This window comes from Euleptes europaea, chromosome 2 (assembly GCF_029931775.1).
Source record: "Euleptes europaea isolate rEulEur1 chromosome 2, rEulEur1.hap1, whole genome shotgun sequence".
Lineage (NCBI taxonomy): Eukaryota > Metazoa > Chordata > Lepidosauria > Squamata > Sphaerodactylidae > Euleptes > Euleptes europaea.
In genome coordinates this window covers 16815350-16839782 of record NC_079313.1, presented here as the reverse complement: position 1 = coordinate 16839782, position 24433 = coordinate 16815350, and the positions used below count along the sequence as shown (strand labels likewise).

At 48.6% G+C, this 24433-nt stretch overlaps 1 protein-coding gene across 1 annotated transcript in view; it reads left to right on the top strand.

The window, feature by feature from the left end:
* Positions 1–24433, top strand: part of PDE4DIP (phosphodiesterase 4D interacting protein) — a 139766-nt gene that overhangs the window by 3685 nt on the left and 111648 nt on the right. Inside the window, exons 2-6 of the mRNA XM_056844684.1 lie at positions 804–914; positions 13268–13344; positions 16129–16237; positions 19909–20084; positions 20953–21070. Coding sequence (XP_056700662.1) covers positions 804–914; positions 13268–13344; positions 16129–16237; positions 19909–20084; positions 20953–21070 — 591 coding nt within the window. The remainder of the gene's footprint in view (positions 1–803; positions 915–13267; positions 13345–16128; positions 16238–19908; positions 20085–20952; positions 21071–24433) is intronic.

Below are 24433 nucleotides of genomic sequence, written 5' to 3'. Positions count from 1 at the left end.
AAGGGAATTCCAGGCCCCACCTGGGATGTGCCAAAGCCTGGGGGAATTCTGGACCGTGTCAACTTTTCCGACCCCAGTGCTGGTTCCCTAGCACAACCTGGTTTTATTGGTCGGATCAGGAACATACCGGTCGCTTTGGGAACCCCTGTTTTATTTGGGGTTCCACCTGAAAAACACCATGTTGTCTTTGAGGCTCGAGAAGGGGAGGGAGGTCAAGCTAGTTCTCTTCTCTGAGGGCAGGATTTATGTGGGGAAACCAGATCCTCAGTGGGATTGGGGGAGCGTCTCTCCTTTCCCCTTCAAGCCGTACCTTGATCATATTACCCACCCCACACTCGACCTCGCCACAAGCTGTCTCTGCTGCCAACATTCGCCCTGTTTCTCTCACCCGGGGAGCTGTTAATCTCCTGCAGTTGGTGAGGGGGGACAGCTGGGAGGTGACAGTGGAACCACCGAGGCCCGGCTCAGATTACGCCACTTGTGTCTGGGCTCCCGCAGGATGAGCCTCTGCCAGGGATTCCACAAATACCGCCTGGAGGTAAAAAAGGAAAGTGAGCCCATGCGCCGCTCCGGAGTCGGAGCAGCGAAGGCGAAGCCACCGGGCAGCCGACGCCCAGAGCTCCAGAGCTTGTCCCCATGTCTCCTTAGGCCCTACGAGCCATGCCGCTGTAACCCTTCTCGTGGGGGCCTTGCCTTTCCCTTCTCCGCTTCGGCCATGTTGCCGGAGTGAAAGGGGTGTGTGGAGCGCCCCCGCCCCATATGGATCCCCAACCATGTCTAACGGATTCCGTACTCTGTCCCAGCACCTCAATGACTTGAAGAAGGAGAACTTCAGCCTCAAGCTGCGCATCTACTTCTTGGAGGAGCGCATGCAACAGAAGTATGAGGCCACCCGGGATGACGTCTACAGACGGGTGAGTTAGCTGGGAGCGTGGGACTCGCCCAGCCTCAGGGTTTCTACCAGTTCTGCATGTCAGTTCGCCGAGGAAAAGCCCACTCTTAAGTCGGCTTGTGTGATTTGGGCTCGCTGTGTTTATGCAGGCCTGCCGTTTCAGTTGGTGGAGATGCACCTCGACCCGTTTCAGTCTGGAGACGAGTTATCATCTCAGTCAGGGGAAATTCTGACCCGCTGTTACGTAGTGAGCTCTTCCCATAGCTCAGTTTCTAAAAGTGGGGTGCGTAATTCCTGAGTGACACATGGGGAACCTCATGTGGGGAGCATTATGATTAAGGATGGTTGAAAAGTTGCAGATATGTGGCCCCTGCAGGGGCCTGGCTGGCCGCCAGGAAATAGCCTGCAACCGGGCATGGAACCGCCATTTCAGTAGTACAGTCCTATCGGTTGTACTTGGTAATTAAGGCTGCAGTCCTAAGAATGCTTTTGTGGGTTTAAGCCCCCGTCCCCAGTTGAATACTTCTGAGTAGAACTATTTAGTACCGTTTCCTCGATCAGTTGACAGCCCGATCTGTAGTCAACTGCAGAATTTTGAAAATGTCACTGTTGTGGAAATAAGGTGTTGCATGGTGACCGTAACACGGTCAGCATCTAAATATTGTGTCTAAGTATGAAGATATCATTTACGCACTTGGGAAACTAACCGTGCAATCCTAAACAGAGTTACACCTTGAAATCGGTGGACTTCAGAAAGGTATAATTTGGCTTGGGGTTGCACTGTACCTTATGGAAAATTCGTTTGCAAGCGTCTCCTTTGGAAAGTTACTTTCGCTAAAGGCTTTGGTAGTGCACAGCGCTTGAGCAGTGGTCTTCGTCTGGTGGCTACAAGATCCAACCCACCTGCTTGGGTGGGGGGCCTATAGGAAATAATTAGGTGGTTGGAATGTATCCAGAGGAGACACAAGTCTGCGTGTTTCCAGTTAGCTGGAAACGGGATCCGTGGTGGGTCTGGAGGATTAGTTGTTGCCAGTTGCTTGTCTTGGGCTGCCTGCTCCCCCCGTGCTCAAGCACTACATTTGTAAATGCATGGAAGAGCGCCATAAGAAGAAGAAGAGGAGTTGGTTTTTATACACAGACTTTCTCTCCTGCTTAAGGAAGAATCAAACCGGCTTACAATCACCTTCCCTTCTCCTCCACCCTGTGAAGTAGGTGAGGCTGAGAGAGCTCTAAGAGAATTGTGACTGGCCCAAGGTCACCCAGCTGGCTTCATGTGGAGGAATGGAGAAACCAACCCAGTTCACCAGACTAGCCTCCGCCGCTCATGTGGAGGAGTGGGGAATCAAACCCGGTTCTCCAGATTAGAATCCAGCACTCCAAACCACTGCTCTTAACCACTACACCATGCTGGCTCTCTTCCAATGAGAAACTGAACTTGCAAAATGATTGCTCTGAAAACAGACCACTAGAATGTTTACCACTCAGCATCCAGGGAGACCTCTAGGATCGCAGTGGGGGGAACCATGCCTGAGAAGTGGTGTGTATAAATACGGGGGCTTCCCTTCTTCGCCCCTCTTGTGGACACCAAACAATTTCTCCTGATTTTGTCAGTTCAAGGCTACCGTGGAGAAAAGAGTGTCGTGAACCCTCCCACTCCTTTCAAAGGTGAGAGCCAGTGGTGGTATAGTGGGACAGAATGTCAGACTAGGATCTGGAAGATTTCAGGTCTCCGTTCTGCCAAGGACTTCACATGGCTACTTGTTCTTAGTCTAACCTACTTCGCATAAGAACATAAGAAAGGCCATGCTGGAATCAGACCAAAGGCCCATCAAGTCCAGCAGTCTGCTCACACAGTGGCCAACCAGGGGCCTCCAGGAAGCACACAAACAAGATGCCTGCAGCAGCATTGTCCTGCCTGTGTTCCAAAGCACCTAATATAATAGGCATGCTCATCTGATCCTAGAGAGAATAGGTATGCATCATGACTAGTATCCATTTTTGCTAGTAGCCATGAATATCCCTCTCCTCCATGAACATGTCCACTCGCCTCTTAGAGCCTTCCAAGTTGGCAGTCAGCATCACATCCTGGGGCAGGGAGTTCCACAATTTAACTATGCATTGTGTGAAGAAATACTTCATTTTATCTGTTTTGAATCTCTCACCCTCCAGATCAAGGTCCACCAATCCAAGAAATACTTTCTTTCATGACATTAAAAGCATATTCTGTTCCAGCAGCTGCAGGGTTAGATTTTGGAGACACACAAGCTATAGAAGCGACTCAGACCCCGATCTTGTTAGTACTGTAGCAGCCACAATTGGGACAGGCCAAACACAGTTGCTGTGTTAAATATTTAGGCTTTGGCTAGCAGTGTATGTGGGTATGGTGCTTGGTGCCCTTTTCATAATTGCCTGTGCCCCCCAAGTTCACCAAGGTTTTGTGTTTGTTGCACAGTACCAATAAGAAGGCAGAGATCAATCTGTCAGCCCTATAAACATGGCAAGATCAGATTTCCCTGGGTTCTGGGAATGACATAGCACATTGTAACTGAAATCTAGGTCTTCAGGGATCTGTTTACTTCTGCTCACAGTACCACACAGTCATTGGTTTCTCACAAGACCGGAGGGAAGAAGGAAGACTGAATGCCCCCTTCATTTCTACGCACCTGTTCAAAGTAGCGGAGATAGGGTTGCCAACCTCCAGGTACTAGCTGGAGATGTCCCACTATTACAACTGATCTCCAGCTGACAGAGATCAGTTCCCCTGGAGAAAATGGCCGCTTTGGCAATTTGACTCTTATGGCATTGAAGTCCCTCCCCTCCCCGAACCCCACCCTCCTCAGGTTCCACCCAAAAACCTCCCACCGGTAGCAAAGAAGGACCCGGCGACCCTAAATGGGGAACCTCCAGCGGCGTGATCAGCTGCCTGGACCAGTTTAACCACCAGTAAAGTACCAGCGTTTTGCTCAGTCAACACTGACTTTATTACAAGCTCAGGCCGCTCCAAGCCTATTGAGCCTGTAGGAACGTTTAGATGTCAGCCCTATGAACATGGCATGATCAGATTTCCCTGGGTTCTGGGAACGACATAGCACATTGTAACCAAAATCTAGGTCTTCAGGGATCTATTTCTGCTCCTGCTCACAGTACCACACAGTCATTGGTTTCTCACAAGACTAGGGGGAAAGCGATCTCTCTGAGGAGGGCTGAATACCCCCTTCTTTTCTACGTACCTGTCCAGAGTATACAGAATACAGACTTTATTTGTAGTCATAGACCATCAAATATCCCCCCAAAATTGTAATTAACTATATACATAAGTAGTTATGAACTGATAATACAAAAGATAAAGATGTAGTGGAGATTAAAAACTGGAATAAAGCGATAAAGTCCTCCAAAGTATACATAAAACAGAGATTCTAATCATAGATTGGTTATTCTAGAGTCTTAAGTGCATTTTGTCTTATTTTAGCTGCCAACCAGGCAAATCTAGCCCTAGTAACTGATAAATTTGGCCTGTCCAAAGTAGTGGGGAACCTCCAGCAGAGTGATCAGCTGCCTGGGCCAATTTATCCACCAGTAAAGTACCGGCATTTTGTTCAGTCAACATTGACCTTATTGCAAGCCCAGGTGTCTCCCAAGCATATTGAGCCTGTAGGAACTTTTAGATTTTTGAGAACAGATAGTAGCAAAAAATGGTTGCCATGAGAGTGGGTATGTGCCGCTAACCACAAAATGGCCATCTTGGGGACTAAGGCCAGTTAGAAAACATTGGGAGGTCCCAAAGAATCATAGAATATTAGATCTCAGAAGCAGGGTCGGTGCTTGGAAGGGAGACCACGAAGGAAGACTCTGCAGAGCAAACCACCTCCGCTTCTCAATTGCCTTGAAAGCCCCTTGCTGGGGTCACCATGAGTCAGTTGTTATTTGACAGTGCTTAAGTCCGTCCGTAAGAACCGAAAGGACAGAAATTGCTATGCTTGCATCATTCTGAAGCTGATTGGGCAGTGGATTCAGGACAGACAAACAGAAGTACTTCTTTGCTGAATGAGTCGTTGTGGCATTCGCCGCCGCGGAATTTAGTGATGGCCATGGCACAGAAAACTTGCAAAGGGTATGAGAGAGGATTAGGAAGGAGGAGGAATGAAAAGTAAGTAATCCGTGTTAGGGGAGGGGCCGTGGCTCAGGGTAGAGCATCTGCTTGGCATGCAGAAGGTGCCAGGTTCAATCCCTGGCATCTCCAGTTAAAGGGACTAGGCAGGTAGGTGATGTGAAAGACCTCTGCCTGAGACCCTGGAGAGCTGCTGCTGGTCTGAGTAGACAATACTGACTTGGATGGACCCAGGGTCTGATTCAGTATAAGGCAGCTTCATGTATTCAAGTGATTCTGCCTAGGCATCTTTTGACTGCCTTTCATACAATTACACATGTACAGGCAAATGCACTTGTACATACGTAAATCCCAGGTTCGGTCCTCGGCTTCTCAAGGTAGCAAGCCTGGGAAATATCACAGGCCAATGCCAATCAGAGAAGACTCTACTCTGTTAGATAGGTCAATGATCTGACAGTATCTCCAATGGGGACCCGCTTATACCATCTTGGATTCATCTACTGGCTGCAGATAGCTTTTTTTTTTTTTAGTGCCATCGGGGGGCATTATTGTCCTATTTATTAGATTGATCTGGGCTGTTTAAAATTGTATTCTAAAATGTTTCATTGTTTTTATTATATTTTGGATCTTGTAAACCACTCTGAGCCCGACCTTCGGGTTGGGGAGGGCGGGGTTAAAAATGCAATAAAATAAATAAATAAAGCAACTTTGGGTGTTCCATTGTGGTGTCGTGGCTAAGAGTGATGGTTTGGAGCGGTGGACTCAGATCTGGAGAACCGGGTTTGATTCCCCACTCCTCCACATAAGTGGCGGAGGCGAATCTGGTGAACTGGGTTAGTTTCCCCACTCCGAAACATGAAGCCAGCTGGGTGACCTTGGGCTAGTCATGCTCTCTCAGCCCCACCTACTTCAGAGGATGTGTGTTGTGGGGAGGGGAAGGTGATTGTAAGCCAGTTTGAGTCTCCCTTAAGTGGTAGAGAAAGTAGGCATATAAAAACCAACTTTTCTTCTTCTTCAAATGCACTTGTACATACGTAAATCCTGGGTTTGGCCCTTGACTTTTTGAGGTGGCAAGACTGGGAAAGATTAGAGGCCAACGCCAAGCAGAGAAGACGTTACTCTGTTAGACAGCTCAACGATCTGACAGTATAAAGCAACTTTGGATGTTCCTAATAAGCTCTTCCCTCCAGTGGGCTTACAGTCACTGCACTGGAAAAGAAACGTCAGCCCAGTGTTGACAGATGCCCTCAAAAGTGTGAAGAGCAAGTACAGAATCCAGGAGCCGCCAGCCAATGGCCAAGGAGCCAGAGGTTTGCCGTTTCCAGGTCAAAGAGCTATAAATAGCTCGGTTACTAGGTGGGAGCTTCCTTCTGCCTCGGGGACTCTGGATTTTTTCACAGATTGCTAGCCTGGCAGCACGGAGATGGGGTGGTTTTGATGGAGAGGAGAGGAAGATTTAAATTGCTGCTTTGAGCTTGTCAGATGGCTGCCAAGTACTCCCTTCCCATGTTAGAACACTCCACGTATACAGACACAGCCTTGCAGAGCTGGGTGGGGAAAGGGTGCCCCATGCAACGCAGAGGGCATTTGTGGCCAGAACTGGACAATCCAGCTTGCAGCTTTCTACTGGTCCCCCCCCCCCCCCAGTCCATGGTCATGAGTGTCTAGTGATGACACAAAGCCCCAGCTGGTCATTTTTGCAGTGCTGTCTTAAATCAGAGTTACACCATTCTAAGTCCATTCACTGTCAACAGGTTTAGAAAGGTAACTCTGCTTTGGACTTTGGGGAGGGGCTGCGGCTCACTGTTAGAGCATCTGAATCATAGAATCATGAAGGAGTCATACAGGCCATCTAGTCCAATCCCCTGCTCAAAGCAGGATCAGCCTAGAGCATCCCTGTCCAGATCATCCAATGCAGGATTATTCTAGAGCAGGGGTGGGAAACCATTTTTTCTGCCAAGGGCCATTTGGATATTTATAACATCATTTGCGGGCCTTACAAAATTATCAACTTAAAAATTAGCTGACCAAGCCCCAAGCAGGCAGCTGCCCCAGATGACCCCCCCGCCCCCCGGCATGGGCTAGCAAGCAGGCTTCCAACCAGTGGTGCACTTGCCCACCTGGTGACACAGAATGGTCTGTTGCACCAGCCGGGCGTAGCCGTCCAGCCGCATGCCAGAGTTGCTCCTGCTCCGCATGGTTGGGGCCGGATTCTACAGCCGGCTGCTGTTACCTCTGCCTGCAGGGATGAAATGAGGACACACTGGCTAAGAACTCGCTCCCCCCCCTCACAGACATTCTGGCCCTGACTCCTTTAATCCCTCCATTGTCACTACTTCCGCCCCCAGCCCTCTTGTAGTACAGAGGGAATACGTTTCTCCATGGCCCAGGTGGGAAAGGGTTAACACAGTTTCTTGGGCGGTCCTAGCAGCTCCATTGCTAACGACTCTTCTGCAAGGGGGGGAAAGGGTTCCTTGGCAAAACAAACTCACATCCGCCTTGAATAGAGGGTATGCCTGTCTGCGGGAGGGGGAGGATCACCAGTCTTAGATCCCTCTGAGCTAGAGATCTGCCAGGACCAACGAAGGGCCAGACCAAATGATTTCGCGGGCCTTAAACGCCTCCTGGCCTGACGCTCCCACCCTGTCCTAGAGCATCTGCTTGGCATGCAGAAGGTCCCAGGTTCAATCCCTGGCATCTCCAGTTAAAGAGACTAGGTGATGTAAAAGACCTCTACCTCTGAGACCCTGGGGAGCCGCTGCTTGTCTGGGTAGACTATACTGACTTTGATGGACCGAGGGTCTGATTCCATATAAGGCAGCTTCCTGTGTTCATGTGACTAAAGTGTTAGGAACAAGTCAGTGGAGGAAATCCTCTGCAGTTGCTTACTATTCATGGGTGGTCTCCTTCTTCTCTCTGACCAGGGCGAGGGGACCAAGATCCAGGGTCATGGTCACCTTTGTAGGGTTGCCAGGTCCCTCTTCGCCACCAGTGGGAGGTTTTTGGGGCGGAGCCTGAGGAGGGCAGGGTTTGGGGAGGGACTTCCAATGCCATAGAGTCCAGTTGCCAAAGCGGCCACTTTCTCCAGGCGAACTGATCTCTATTGGCTGGAGATCAGTTGTAATAGCAGGAGATCTCCAGCTAGTACATGGAGGTTGGCAATCCTACCCCCTAGGCTGGTTCTTGGCCCTATGTGCAGCCAGTTGAACACCAGGAGGCCTGGACTAGATGGGAGGGGCCGTGGCTGAGTGGCATGCAAAACCTCCCAGGTTCAATCCCCTGTCATCTCCAGATAAAGGGACTAGGCAAGTAGGTGATGCAAAAGACCTCTGCCTGAGACCCTGGAGAGCCGCTGCCGGTCTGAGTAGACAATACTGACTCTGATGGACCAAGGGTCTGATTCAGTATAAGGCAGCTTCATGTGTGTACCCTATGCCTCCGTCTCTGTATGATATACTGGTCTTGTCTGGTCTTACAATGTGTCTCTGCTGAGACTGGTGATCTTTTATGGGGAAGGGCCATAACTCAGTGGTAGAGCTTCTGCTTGGCATGCAGAAGGTCCCAGGTTCAATCCCCGGCATCTCCAGTTAAAGGGACTAGGCAAGTAGGTGATGCGAAAGACCGCTGCCTGAGACCCTGGAGAGCCGCTGCCGGTCTGAGTAGACAATACTGACTTTGATGGACCGAGGGTCTGATTCAGTATAAGGCAGCTTCATGTGTGTACCCTATGCCTCCGTCTCTGTATGACATACTGGTCTGGTCTGGTCTTCTTACAATGTGTCTCTGCTGAGACTGGTGATCTTTTATGGGGAAGGGCCGTAACTCAGTGGTAGAGCATCTGCTTGGCATGCAGAAGGTCCCAGGTTCAATCCCCGGCATCTCCAGTTAAAGGGACTAGGCAAGTAGGTGATGTGAAAGACCTCTGCCTGAGACCCTGGAGAGCTGCTGACGGTCTGAGTAGACAATACTGACTTTGATGGACCCAAGGATCTGATTCAGTATGAAGCAGCTTCATGTGTTCATGGACCACCAGTTTGATCCAGCAGGGGTCATTTTATGCTCCTACAGACACATGCTTCTACATAGGAGTTTGTAACGGTCTCTGCGATGGTCTGCTTGAGTACACACGCTTTTTGTTTACCTTCCCTTCTTGTAGCCACCCTAGATCAAAATGTGTGTGTGTGTTTTCTAGTACCAGAGTCATACTAATGTCGACTACCCTTGGATCATTGTTTGCTAAACTGAGAGCTGATGAGTGAGCCACATGAGAGTGAGCGAAGAGACAGAATATAAGCAGGTGTGAATAAAATTAGCAAATCAAGAATAGCGTGACCGGGAAACTCTTTACGTCCTCTTAACACCCCCAATACCACTGAGTCACGAGCCTAGCATGGTTTATATTTGACCGCTTGGTTCATTTATGTCTTACTATTCGTTTGTTTTGTCCCTGACCTGGGCGGTCCAGGCTGTCCCAATCTCATTGGATCTCAGAAGCAAAGCCAAGGCACCCATGGCTGGTCCTTGGATGGGAGACCACCAAGGAAGTTCACTGTCCTTTTGGGAAGGGGGCGTAACTCAGTGGTAGAGCATCTGCTTGGCATGCAGAAGGTCCCAGGTTCAATCCCCGGCATATCCAGTTAAAGGGACTAGGCAAGTAGGTGATGTGAAAGACCCCTGCCTGAGACCCTGGAGAGCCGCTGCCTGTCTGAGTAGACAATACTGACTTTGATGGACCAAGAGTCTGATTCATTATAAGGCAGCTTCATGTGTCCATGTGTCCAGGTTGTGCCTCTTTGGATGTACATTTTCAGTCATCCTACTCCTTTATGGTCTTTTATGCATGGCTGTTTCCCTCGCTGTCACCCCTTCGATGACTTTGGGTCTTTGTTTGGATTGTGCATGCCATTTCCGACCGTCAGCGGTCGCCTCTCTCTCCCCCTCTGTTTCCCCGCTTTTTGACCACGTTTTGAGGGACCTGTTTTATCTCGAATTGTTGAATCTTTATTGCTCATTGACAAAGTATTAAGCATTCATAATATAGGGGAGCAAAGAAACAAAGAAATGAACAATTTTACAATTTTAGGATAAACACAATTAATATTTATCTCAAATTTTAAAAGGTGGGCAAAATACGGGGAATCGCAGGGGGAGAGCGAGGCGACCTCTGATGGTCAGAAACGGCATGCATAATCACAACAAAGACCCAAAGTCATCGGAGGGGTGTCGGTGAGTGAAATAGCCATGCATAAAAGACCAATGTCATGGGGGGGGGGAGCCTCTCCTGTCGCAATCACGCCATTAGTGGAGGAGTTTGAACAGCTGAAAATGTTCACTCCTTTGCAAAAGTTTCCGTTCTGATTTTTATGCTGTGCTTGTTAGGATGCTGACGTAGAATTACACCCAATTATTATGGCAAGATGTACAGCCCTACCTTCAGCTATTTTAGAAGGTAGATATAAGAAGGTACCGAGATCAGAGAGACTCTGCCCCTGCAAGTTGGGAGAAATAGACAGTCGAACATGCTTTCCTTAAGTGTCCCTTTAATGAGGAAGCTAGACTAAAGTTCATAGTTCCCTCACTTAAAAAAACTACTGCTAGCTCTGAAGAGGGAAAAACCAAGTACTTACTTTGGGAGGGGGATGCCTCAGTCACAAAGCAGGTTGCTAAATTTTGTGCATTCATTTGTAAGACTCGCTCATAGAATGGGCCTCAGAAACGTAAATGAATATTAATCTTTTAACTTCTCGATATGTAAGGAATTTTATATTGTTATTATAAGTATGCCAGGTGCCTTATAACTTTGTATTTTATAAGAGTATATATTTATTGTTGTCTGGCTGGTGCCGTATCAATAAACATTTATAATTTACACCCAATTATTACATGCAAAAAGAGGATGTGGTGGAGCACGTCTCCAGGAACCTACTGAAACACTCTGCATGTGTATAAAGTGCCATCAAGTTGCAGCTGATTTATGGCAATCCCAGCAAGGGGCTTTCAAGGCAAGTGATTAAGAAGAGGTAGTCCGCCATTGCCTTCCTCTGCAGTCTTCCTTGGAGGTCTCCCTTCCAAGTACCAACCCTGCTTAGCTTCTGAGATCTGACGAGATCAGGCTATACCATGCTGCCTTCCCTCCCACTGAAGCACTCTAAAAAGGTAAAGGTCCCCTGTGCAAGCACCAGTTCATTCCTGACCCATGGGGTGACGTCACATCCCAATGTTTCTAGGCAGACTTTGTTTACGAGGTGGTTTGCCAGTGCCTTCCCCAGTCATCTTCCCTTTACCCCCAGCAAGCTGGGTACTCATTTGACCGACCTCAGAAGAATGGAAGGCTGAGTCAACCTTGAGCCGGCTACCTGAAACCAACTTCCGTTGGGATCGAACTCAGGTCGTGAGCAGAGCTTGGGACTGCAGTACTGCAGCTTAACACTCTGCGCCATGGGGCACTCTAGGACTGTGCAAACGGTCTCCTCTGTTGTTACTGGGAATCTGCATTAGAAATGAACATTATCTTCAGCAAGGGCAACCAGGACAAGGAGCTCTGCCCCCCATCCCTCAATCACTGCACTTCCACTAACCTGGGCAAACATAGTGGCTTTTGATTGTGCCAGCATCGTCAGGGGCTTGGCACGCTGTATGAAGCACAGATATCTAAATTTGAAAGAATGTCTGCGACCGTCTTGGAACCGTACCGCCTGTAGAGGAGAAAACTTAGTCCAGCTTGGAAAGGAGACACAAATAAGTGCCTATTCATAGCAGCAATGATAGCTTATTGGATTGTTGTGCATTCTCTTGCGCTTGATTTGGTTACACATCATAGAGTAAAAAAGTAGACAGATAGCTTATTCTTTAAATTATAAGCATGAGGAATGTTTCCTGAATTCACAAAGCTTAGCTGTTGGGTTCAGACTGAGCAAAACTGGAAAATAAACACACAAGTCGATATAATTTATTCTGGATGTGGAGTTTGAGGTTTCTTGCCGCGAAATCTGGTGAGGATCTTGGCTCCAAAAATGAGTGTTGGGATTGCTGGCCAACCAATTAGAGTCATCTTGGACCCTAGGCCAGTTGCTAGAGATCTGCTTGCGTTTAAAAGTTTGGATTGGTTGCCAGGTTTAAAAAAACAACAACTAGGACTTTTTTTGGAGTGAAAGTCAGGTAGCATCATTTCCACATTGTATGCATTCTTAAACTGTGCAGTTCCCCCACACCCCACCTCCGTAGCTGACTCCACCTTGATGTACCATTTGTTACTGCTGCTATCATACTGCCCTTGTACAAATCTATGGCTAGACCACACTTGGAATACTGTGTACAATTCTGGTCACCCCACCTAAAAAAGGATATTGCAGAGCTTGAGAGATGTGGAAAAGAGCAACCAAAATGATCAGGGGGCTAGAGCAACTGCCCTAAGAGGAGCGGTTCAAATACTTAGGGCTGTTTAGCTTGGAAAGGAGGCAGTTGAGGGGAGTTGTGATAGAGGTCTATAAAATTATGCATGGTATGGAGAGAGTGGACAGGGAGAAGCTTTTCTCCCTCTCTCATCATACTAGAACGCGGGGTCATCTGCTGAAGCTGGAGGGTAAGAGATTCAAAACTGATAAAAGGAAGTGTTTCTTCACACGACGCATAGTGGAATTGTGGATCTCCCTGCCCCAGGATGTGGTGATGGCTGCCAACTTGGAAGGCTTGAAGAGGGGAGTGGTCATGTTCATGGAGGAGAGGGGTATTCATGGCTACTAGTCAAAATGGATACTAGTCATGATGCATACCTATTCTCTCCAGGATCAGAAGAGCATGCCTATTATATTAGGTGCTGTGGAACACAGGCAGGATAGTGCTGCTGCAGTTGTCTTGCTTGTGGGCTTCCTAGAGGCACCTGGTCGGCTACTGTGTGAACAGACCGACGGACCTTGGTCTGATCCAGCATGGCCTTTCTTATGTTCTTATGTTTTGTTCTCATGTTATGCTGCTGCATGCAAGATTATAGCGTGTGTATGTCTGGTTCCTGGACAGCTGCCCCCAGGGCTGTGAGGAAGGCAGGTGGAGGGTAGAACAACAGCATGATGATGTGGGCAGCTAAGGGGATTGTACTCACACCTTTCGCCTTATATGGTTCTGCCCCAGTCCCCACCCAGGCCCCCGAATTTTCAAAATTTTAACATGGCCACTTACCAACGCTAGTTTTAAGGTATGCATTTCAGAGGTAGGAGAATTCCACAGCAGAGTAGGTTGTGATTGTTCCCATATATTTGTTTCTTTTATAGAACATTGAGCTGAAGGTGGAAGTGGAGAGCCTGAAAAAAGAGCTCCAAGAGAAGCAGCAGAACTTGGAAAAAGCTTGGTGAGTGATGGCACAGGAAGACCCGTGCAGGCCTGGTTAACAAAATCCCCTACTCAGAAACTTTTAGGAGTACGTTGGTCTCCCCAGGAACTGCAGGGGGGGCATCAACACACTCTGTTCACAAGTTCTCGTTAGGGTTGCCAGAGCCCCCCTCCCCCGTGCCGGCTACTGGTAGGGGGTGCGGAGGTAGGGTTGCCAGCTCTAGGTTGGGAAACTCCTGTAGATTTGGGGGTGGAGCCTGGAGAGAACAGACACCTCAGTGGAATACAATGCCATCATAGAGTCATAGAATCATAGAGTTGGAAGGTACCACCAGGGTCATCTAGTCCAACCCCCGGGGAAGGAGATCCCACCATCTCCCGAGGAAGCCTGTTCCACTGAGGAACCGCTCTAACTGTGAGAAAATTCTTCCTAATGTCTTGATGGAAACTCTTTTGATTTAATTTTAACCCGTTGGTTCTGGTCCAACCTTCTGGGGCAACAGAAAACAACTCGGCACCCTCCTCTGTATGACAGCCCTTCAAGTACTTGAACATGGTTATCATATCCCCTCTCAGTCTTCTCCTCTTCAGGCTAAACATACCCAGTTCCTTCAACCTTTCCTCATAGGACTTGGTCTCCAGACCCCTCACCATCTTTGTTGCCCTCTTCTGGACACGTTCCAGCTTGTCTACATCTTCGTTAAATTGCCGTGCCCAGAACTGAACACAGTACTCTAGGTGAGGTGTAACCACCCTCCAAAGCATCCATTTTCTCCAGGGGAAGTGATCTCTGTAGTCTGGAGATGAGCTGTAATTCTGGGGGATCCCCAGATCCCATCTGGAGGCTGGCATCCCTAGTTATGACTCTAGCAGACTCTATGGCATTGTATCCTGTTGAGGCCCCTCCCCTTCCCAAACCCCACACTCCCCAGGATCCACCCCCCAAATCTCCAGGTATTTCCCAACCTAGAGCTGGCAACTCTATTCTTAGTTCTCATATAAGTGATGGTAACGATTCTGTGTGCACTTAGGATAAATCCTATTGGGCTCAGCCAATGCATATACAGGTCAGGTTGAGTTTCATAATCTATTAACGATCACTTAACTACAAGGAGCTTGAATGGGCAAACCTAAACAGAGATTACCTTCAGCCACACAGCACAGATCCTTGTGCTGTGGTGGCAGCTGCTGCCAAAGCAATGTTTTTAAAAATCTGCAAAGCCAATCATATCTCCAATGACCAATCAGAATCCTTGCTGGGCAAAAGCCCCACCTGGCCCTGAAAATGCTTGGCGAATGCTAGGAAAGGTGCTCATGGGCACCACTTTGAGGACCCTGGCCTAACTACACATTACATTTTTCCCCATGGGTCTTCCATGGTTCCATACAATCAGAGGCGCTCTTGTGAGTTCTCTGCTGGGAACTCTAGTATGCAAGGAGAAGGGGCTTTTGCTTTCCCCTGATACTGTTTTCCTGATATGAAATGGACTTGGAGGGAGATGCTATTTTCCCTGCTAGGGGCACTAGGTCATAGAATCATACAGTTGGAAGGGACCACCAGGATCATCTAGTCCAACCCCCTGCAGGAAATTCACAACTACCTCCCCCCACATATCCCCAGTAACCCCTGCTCCATGCCCAGAAGATGGCCAAGATGCCCTCCCTCTCATGATCTGCCTAAGGTCATAGAATCAGCATTGCTGACAGATGGCCATCTAGCCTCTGCTTCAAAAACCTCCAGGGAAGGAGAGCTTACCACCTCTCGAGGAAGCCTGTTCCACTGATGTCTAGATGGAAACTCTTTTGATTTAATTTCAACCTGTTGTTTCTGGTCCGACCTTCTGTGGCAACAGAAAACAACTCGGCACCGTCCTCTATATGACAGCCCTTCAAGTACTTGAAGATGGTTATCATATCATATGTGGTAACAAAGGTTTTCCCAGTGGGGCCCCCCAGAGCCGTTTCAGGTTGGGGACATGGCAAAGGAGAAGGCTTAATCCAGTTCTCCCTGCACCTTATAGACCTGATTCAAATTTGGCCCTATGTACCTGGGGACTGATTTCTCAGCTGAGAACTTGCAAGCACGTGTCTGTCAGTCCCCCATGGTAGAGCCAGGCCTGAACCGAGGCTTGTGTATCATGTGTGTATTATGTGCCATCAAGTCGCTTCCAACTTAATGGCGATCCTTTGCATTAATGACCTCATTGATAGCTTTGCTTGGGTCTTTCAAATTGAAGGCTGTGGCTTCCTTTATTGAGTCAATCCATCTCATGTTAGTAGAAAAGAGCAAGAGTACAGTAGCACCTTAAAGACTAACAAAATTATATGAGCTGTGAGAAGAAGTAAGCTGTGGCTCACGAAAGCTCATACCCTGCCAGAAATTTTGTTAGTCTTTAAGGTGCTATTGGACTCTTGCTCTTTTCTACTGTTAGTGACAGACTAACATGGCTACCCATCATGATCCATCTCATGTTAGGTCTTCCTTAGGGTTGCCAACTCCGGGTTGGGAAATACTTGGAGATTTTGGGGGACGGAGCCTGAGGAGGGCGGAGTTTGGAGAGGGGAGGGACTTCAATGCCACAGAGTCCAATTGCCAAAGCTGCCATTTTCCCCAGGGAAACTGATCTCTGTTGCCTGGAGATCAGTTGTAATAGCGGGAGATATCCAGCCATCCCCTGGAGGTTTCATCTGTAAAGCACAACTTACCACTGAGGGCATCACATGAACAAGTAATCTTATAAGAGCTACATGCTGCCACATTACAGGGATTTTGCTCTTGACTGGCCAAATCTGTGAATTTCAGGGAAGCAGCAGAGAGCCAGAGCAGTCAGAATGAAGTGGAGATCGGTCACCAGCAACAGAGTGAATGGGCCTATGAGAGCCTGGAGAAGAAGATCCACCTGCTACAGGAGGTGAAGAAAACATGTTGACTAAAGAAACAGGGACTGCTCTGCTTTGCTGAGCATGTTGATGAGAGAGGAGAAAGAGGCTCCTTGGGAAAATGGAGGCAACACTGCCAAGTTTGAAAATCCAAAAGAGGGAACTTGAGTTTCATTCCATGCCCCTAGTCTTCAAAGCCCCCAACTTGTATTATCATCACTTGGCTCATAGTGGAATTAAAGAAAAGCAGAATGGGGGAGGGATATGCAGGATAATGTCCTATATATGCTAAGAGCAGAAATGTGAAGATACAGCGGAAGTTCGGTTTCAGTCTTCTAAAAACTTATACACTCTGACCTTGAGATCTCCTAATCTGAGCCATTTAGCTCCTCGGATTTAATGAAGTTTCTCTAAATGTTCAGAGCAGTGGAGGTCTTTTAAAGCTGTCTGCTCTGGTTCAGTGCCTCATAGGTTATTTATGCAGGACTGTTTCTCCACAGTCTCCCCCACTGACTGCTCCGGTGCTTCATTTTCATTAAGCATGCCTTTCCCGACCCGTCAGAGGTCTCCTCACTCTTTCAGCGTGTTTTGCCCACGTTTTCCGGATTCTTGCTAAAACAGCATCTGGAAAACATGGGTGAAACACGGGGAGAGCCAGTCGACCTCTGACCGTCAGGAAAGGTGTGCATAATCAAAATGAAGCACCGGAGCAGTCGGTGGGGTGACCACGAGGGAAACCGTCCTTCATAAATGGCCATATTCGCTAGAGTTTATTGAAGAGAATTTGCAAAGGAGCTGAGGGTTTTCCCCCCCAGAGTACTTTGCTTGAAACCACCAGTTTCAGGAGCCAACATCGGGTGAAGTGCTTGGCCTCTGTGCCCTGTTGTTGGACCTCCAGAGGAACTGGTCGGCCACTGTGTGAGACAGGAGGCTGGACTAGATGGACCACTGGTCTGACCCAGCAGGGCTCTCCTTATGTTCTCATGTCCTTAACTAGCAAATGCTTGGTCTGGTTCCACACATTTGTTTAATCTGGAATTACCATGATTCGTTGATGCTGCTTTTATGGAGAATCTAGATGACACTGCAGTTAACAAAAGCACTTTCTGCATTATTTCTCTTTCCTTTTTCGGAAATCCCTTTTCAAATTAAATGCAAATGCAGTGCCGGCTGTGCATTTGTGGATGGTGGACGGGCCACTGAGGCATTTCCTGTCCTTTTAAATACTCGTCTCTTTTCTCTCTGAAACGCAAGCATTCCTGAACCCATTGTTTACCTGGGAGGCCTTATTAAATTCTCCTTCCCCACCCCCTTGTAGCAAATAATAGTGTTTGTTAATTTTTAATGACAATTACACAATTATGATATTACATTTTGAAGAATAAAAAATTAAGGACCACACAGTGCATTCAAGAGAAATGCAGGAATTAAAACCTCCCCATCTTCCTTATCCTCCCCCAAGGAACTAAGAAAATGCTCAGGTATACTGGGCGCAAGATAATAGGAACTAATGAGGCACCAGGGAAACCCAGAAGCTCTTTTAAGACCACTGAGGCAACGATGTTATGTTTAAATTCCCCTCTATCAGTCTTCACTGCCTCTGTTGTTTTAAAGCAGCTTCTTTTTTCCCCCATGGTACTTAATTAGTTTCTTTTGCTTCACTCACTGGTGCCCCAGAAAGCTTGAATGTGTCTTTAATCAGTTCCTTGGCAGGGAAGAGAAGGCTTTCCTTACTGGGTTTCTTTTGGCTGCCAAGCAAGCTCCTTAATTTTTCTGGTAATTTTTAATTAATGTGATATCATAACTGTGTGAATATGATCATTTAAAAAATTAATGAACCATCACAGTTTCTGCAAAGGGGAGAGAAGGAGTAATTAAAGCTCCCCTCGTTCAGATACAGGATTCCATTCAGGGGAATTGGGAGAGGGGAGAAGGAATTTGCTGAAAGGGTTTAGCAATAATAGCAAAATCTTGGGCTTGGGGATGAGCATAGCCAGATTTTTAAGGGGGATATAGTACTGTATTAAATGCTGTGGAAAATCCCTGTTTTAATCCAGCTCCGAGTGGAATAGGACGCCTTCAGCATTGCAAAATGGATTACAATGTGGAATTGACCTTAGATAGCATACTGGGGATTGCTTGTTGACATTCTTTGGGAATTCCAGAGGGGTAGCCTTGTTAATCTATTGTGGCAAAATAAAGCAGATGTTCAGTGGCATCTTCAAGACTAACAACAGTTATCCCAGCATGAGCTTCCGTGAGTCAGCGCTCACTTTTCCAGGTCTGAAGAAGTGAGCTGTGACTCACAAACGCTCATGCTAGAATCCTCACGGTCTTCCTTATCCCCCCAAGGAACCGATTAAGTACGCGCTCAGGTATGCTGGACACAAGATAATAGGACTGAATGAAGCACTAGGGAAAACCATTGGTAATGAGACAGTTGGTATTCCGTTGGTCTTGAAAGTGCCGCTGGACTTCTGTTTTATTCTTTGAGAAGGCTTGATGGAGAGTAAATGGTTCAGAACAAAATAGTCAGGAGATAATTGTCAAGTGTTGAGATTTGATAGGTCCGCGGGACTTGTTGGCAGACCTACTGTTGGATTGGGGACTAGTTCAAGATTCTGTTCAACTCTGCTTTTGACTCTAGCAACAGTGGTCTTCCATTGACTACATCACTTGTGTCCAGAGTTAGTGGATTCATTTAAGTGACGCTCAGTTATTGGAGTCTGGGCGGTGGTGAATATTCCTTGAAATAATGGCCTTGAAACCCATCTCAAACTGGTCACAGGCAATGTGAATTCCTTTCATAACCATCCACTCCTTCTGGGAGCTACTGTATGATGACATTTGCGGTCAATAAGTAGGACAGAAAATCCAGAAGTCTTCAGTGGTCTGGTGATGACACTAGGAGAAACTTGAATAGGACCCCAGGTAAACATCAGTTCTAAATTTATATCATCTTCACCCTGATTCTGGCTAGAGCGACTCTGGTCGTTTATGCTTGGGAGTTTTACCTGAGGTTCGTTGCTCTCTGGACCCACACTTACCTGTCGGGAATCTATGCACCAGCAATCTCCAAGCTCAAATCAAGTCCCCGCCCCTTTAAATGCTGCTTTGTAATTGGCTTACTTGTAGTGCTTACTGTGAGAGAAAATCCCCCCCAAACCCAATTGCCTCATAAAAAAGCATTTTAAGAACCACAACAAAAAAACCCAGAGCAATCTGAAAGGAAGGGGGGAATCCAAACCTCGGTTTTAAGAAGCTTTTATTTTGCTCAGAAAGAGCTCCGAGGAAGAAGGAAGTATTTCATTCCCCTCCTCTGGACATGCTTCTTTGTAATTGGCTGTGAGCAAAACCAAGCTTGTGTGCCCCGCACTTTGCCTTATGCATGGGGATTTCACCCGGGCTTTGCTCAGGGAAGATGGAAGAGTCAGGTTAACAGAGGAATGGGAAGACCCGGACATTGTGAGGGCTGGGCACAAGGTCATGCATAACTCCAAGGAACAACCAATTCAGATCAGGGGCAAACGTGAGGGAAAGTACCCAGGCATAAATGACCTCAGTTTGATCACTTTTAACATGGAAGCACTCACCTAGATATGTGACACAATCACTTCTGGATTCCCTTGCAAAGCAAAAGCAGTATAATATCCAACTTCCTAACTCCTCTAGAGCTAAAATTCATCTACCATTTCATCTCTAGGAGGCCCGGTCAGCAAGAACCGAAGCGGAGCAGATGGCAGCTCTGGCTGAGGCTGAGAAGGAACGCTGTTTGGAACTCACCAAGCAGCTGGCTGAGTATTCCAAGAAGCAGGATGAGACCAGGGAAAGCCAGGCTCTTTTGGATACCTACAATGTCACCTTGGCAGAGAAAGACAAGTGCGTCCCTGTGGAGTTTTGTTACTGTGATTTAATTTGCCTCTGTCACCTAGGCTTAGCGCAAGAAGCTCAGGGAAGGGTAATCCATTTCAGAACCTCCAGAGCTCAGCTTGCACAAATTCTGTAACTTTCTTTCTGATATATATCACTTTGAGCCTTGGTACTGTAAGGTAATTTCTCCTTGTTTGTTTTTTGGGTTTTTAGCTTGGGGCGGGAGGGGGAGCCTGCATGGTATAGTGGTTAAGAGTGGCAGACTCTAATCTGGAGACCCGGGTTTGATTCCCTACTCCTCCACATGAAGCCTGCTGGGTGACCTTGGGCCAGTCACAGCTCTCTAAGAGCTTTCTCAGCTTATGAGGAGGCAGGCAATGGCAAACCATCTCTTGCCTTGAAAACCCTAAGGGGTTGCCATGAGTCAGCTGTGACTTGATGGCACATTCCACCACCACCATAGTTTGGGGGGGGGGCATCCCTATGAATGGTCAACTGTCATTGCCTCATTGTTATGGTTGCCAACCTCCAGGTAGTAGCTGGCGATCTCCCACTATTACAACTGATCTCCAGCCGACAGAGATCAGTTCCCCTGGAGAAAATGTTTACTTTTGCCATTGGACTCTATGGCATTGAAGTCCCTCCCCTCTCCAAACCCCACCCTCCTCAGGCTCCGCCCCAAAAATCTCCAGGTATTTCCCAGCTTGGAGCTGGCAACCCTACTCATTGTATCAGTGTTTGAAATAATAGTGACCAGGCCCAACTGTTTGCATGGAAAGCAGTCGTGCCACCTGTCCACTCTGCTATGTATTTGATATGAGGCACAGAACTGCTTCCCAGCTCTAGGGGAGGTAACTAGGCTGTTTCGTCTCTGCAGGAGGATTGAGGAGCTGACCTGGCAACTGAGCGACAAAGAGAAACTCCTCGTACGGCTGTCCAGAGAGAAACAGAACCTGCTGCACCGTCTGGATAAGACCCCGGAAATGGAGGTGCAGGTAATAATAATGTAGCTGAATGTCCCCTCCACATTCGAACAAATTGCTGCCAACGAAATGTAGCATTGGATTCCTGGGCCTCAAACTAGGTGGGAAATTGGGAGATCCATGATTCAACCTGTTCCATCTCCAACAAGTAATTTTTGGGCATAGAGAAGCTTCGGAGGGCAATTTATATTGATTTGGTCCTGCTTTCTGCTCCTGTGTTGGTTTCCACTCCTTTCCCGGTTTCTGACAGCTTCAGCAGGAGTCCAGTGCTACTTTAAAAGTCGACAGATGCATGTGATGAAGTGAGCTCTCACTGGCAAAACCCGATGTGGGAATAAATCTCATTGTTTCATTCTGGTGTGTAATTTAGGATGCAGTCTCTGATGCGCTTCCTTGCCGCGACTGTCTTCTACTACTCATATAATTGTTTTGCGTGTTTTTAAAAAGCCGTACTTTTACACACACACACCCCCGTACAGGAATCTAGTTAGCCACGTTTTACACCAAAGCAAACCTTCCCCCCCCCCTGCTTGATTGCTGCTGCACTGATGCAGATCTTCTAGATTTGATCCTCTCTGCCCATCTCTCAGAGAGAGCTAAGAGGTCTTCATGGCAAGTCTCTCACATCTCCTCTGATTTGGTCCTGCTTTTTGTTGGGTGTCCTGCTCCAAAGAAAGCCTCCCCTCCACCCTCTGTGGCGAGGTGGCCCGGGTGGGGGGGAAGGAATCCTGCTATGGGGCAGCTTTTCATCAGGGGCCGGGGCGGCTTCCTTTGTGAGGAAACTCCATTCCAGAGGCGAGCCTGCGCAGACGGGCAGCGGTGGCTGCCATCTTGAAATCTGAGCCACAACCAAAGTGCCTCAGCCATGTCCTTAGGACTGCAGTGTCTATCAGTATGTTTTTGTTGTCTTTCCTTGTAATATGTGACTTGGCTCACTTCCTTGAACCATTTGGATTTATTAGATCATTCCTTAAATCAGGCAAGTATTGGTGCCTTGTTCATTGAAGGTCTGTGCTTGTGTATTGCTCTGGTCAGAATAACACAGGTCACATTTATAACTACTGGGTGTGATGTTTCTAGGAACTTTCTGAGTGATTCACGGTTTTTGCAGCTCTGCTGGAGTTATCCACATGGATATTTCTGTCCAGCTTTTCTCCTCAGTGGGGACCCAGAGCCGTTTACGACATCATTATGCTTAGCCTCCCCTGCTTTCTGCTCCTGTCTTGGTTTCCACTCCTTTCCCCCTTTCAGAAAGCTTAAACAGGAGTCCAGCGCTACTTTAAAAGTTGACAGATGCATCTGATGAAGTGAGCTCTCACTGGCAAAAACCTACGTGGGAATAAATCTCATTACATTTCATTCTGGTGTGTAATTTAGGATGCAATCTCTGATACGCTTCATTGCAGCGCCTTTCTTGTACTAATTGTTCTGCTTGTTTTTTTAAAAGTCCTATTGTTAACCCCCCACGATGGGTAGCCGTGTTAGTCTGTCACTAGCAGTAGAAAAGAGTCGGAGTCCAGGAGCACCTTAAAGACTAACAAAATTTCTGGCAGGGGATGAGCTGTCTTGAGCCACAGGTATCTTCAGGTATCTGAAGAAGTAGGGCTGCCAGGTCCCTCTTGACAGCCAGCGGGAGGTTTTAGGGGCGGAGCCTGAGGAGGGCAGGGTTTGGAGAGGGGAGGGACTTCAATGCCATAGAGTCTAATTGCCAATGCAGCCATTTTCTCCAGGTGAACTGATGTCTGCCGGCTGGAGATCAGTTGCAATAGCAGATCTCCAGCTAGTACCTGGCGGTTGGCAACCCTGTGAAGAAGTGAGCTGTGGCTCATGAAAGCTCAATCCCTGCCAGAAAATTGGGCACTTCCACAGCGCCCAAATAATGCACTTTCAATCCACTTTCAGTGCACCTTAACGATTGTTTGCAAGTGGCTTTTGCCAGTTCACACAGTTTAATCCACCTTCAAAGTGCATTGAAAGTGGATTGAAAGTGCATTATTTGGGCTGTGTGGAAGTATGCTACTGGACTCCTACTCCTTTCTACTGCTGTTAACTCTTCTCCCCCCCCCCCCCAAGTACAGGATCCTGGGCAGCCAAGGACAGCAAAGCAAACCTTCGAGTGGAGTGCTCCAAAGGAAGCCTTCCCCCTCCCCCTTCTGTGGCGAGGCGGCCAGGGGGTGGGAAAGGACTAGTGGTAAGGGCTGGCTTCAGGAGAAAACCCATGGGAGGTTTTGCCCTCTGTGTGTGTGTGTGTGTTAAGTGCCATCAAGTTGCTTCCAACTCCTGGAGACCCTACGAATCAACGTCCTCCAAAACATCCTGTCTTTGACAGCCTTGCTCAGGTCTCGCAAACTGAGGGCTATGGCTTCCTTTATTGAGTCCATCCATCTCCTGTTGGGTCTTCTTCTTTTCCTGCTGCCCTGAACTTTTCCTAGCATGGCTGTCTTTTCCAGTGACTCTTGCCTTCTCATATAATGTGTCCAAGGCCGCTCCCTAGAGGCCCATTTCCCCCATCCGAATTCACAAAACTCTGCATGGGGTTTTGAGCATTTGGATGGGGAAAATGGGCATCCAAAAGAGGGGAAAATGGGCATCCAAAAGAGGGGAAAATGTGCATCCAAAAGAGGGGCAAATCCAAGGCAAACCTCCCCCCCGCTCCCCTGCTCGATTGCTGCGGACTGATTCAGTCAGATCTTCAAGATTTGATCCTCGCTGCTCATCTGTCAGAGAGCTTTCTTCATGGCAAGTCTCTGACACCTCCTCTGGTGCGGCCCCCCTCCCCCCTCTCCCCCCTCCCCTCCCTCCCTCCCCCCCTCCCCCTCCCTCCCTCCCTCCCTCCCCCCCTCCCCCCTCCCCCCTCCCCCCCTCCCCCTCCCTCCCTCCCCCCCTCCCCTCCCTCCTCCCCCCCCTCCCCCTCCCCCTCCCTCTCCCCCCTCCCTCCCCCCTCCCCCCTCCCCCTCCCTCCCCCTCGTCCCGCGTCCCGCTGTGGGCCGGCTTTCCCCTCAGGGGCCGGGGCGGCTCCCTTTGTGAGGGAACTCCGTTCCTGAGGCGAGCCTGCGCAGACGGGCGGCCGCCATCTTGAAATCTGAGCCACAACCGCAGCGCCTCCGACGAGGCCGCGTGCGGGGCCGCCGGGCGGCCTTGCGGGCGTCGGGATGCGGGCGTCGTGCCGCGTGTGCGGGCGGGAGCTGCGCGGCACCCAGCGCCGCTGGCTCTTCCACCCGGCGGCGCGGCCGAGCCTGCAGGCGCTGCTGTCGCACGTGGTGGGCCGGGAGGTGGGCCGCGACGGGCGGGCCGAGTTCGCGTGCGGCAAGTGCGCCTTCATGCTGGAGCGCGTCTACCGCTACGACGCCGTGGCGGCCCGCATCGAGGCGCTCT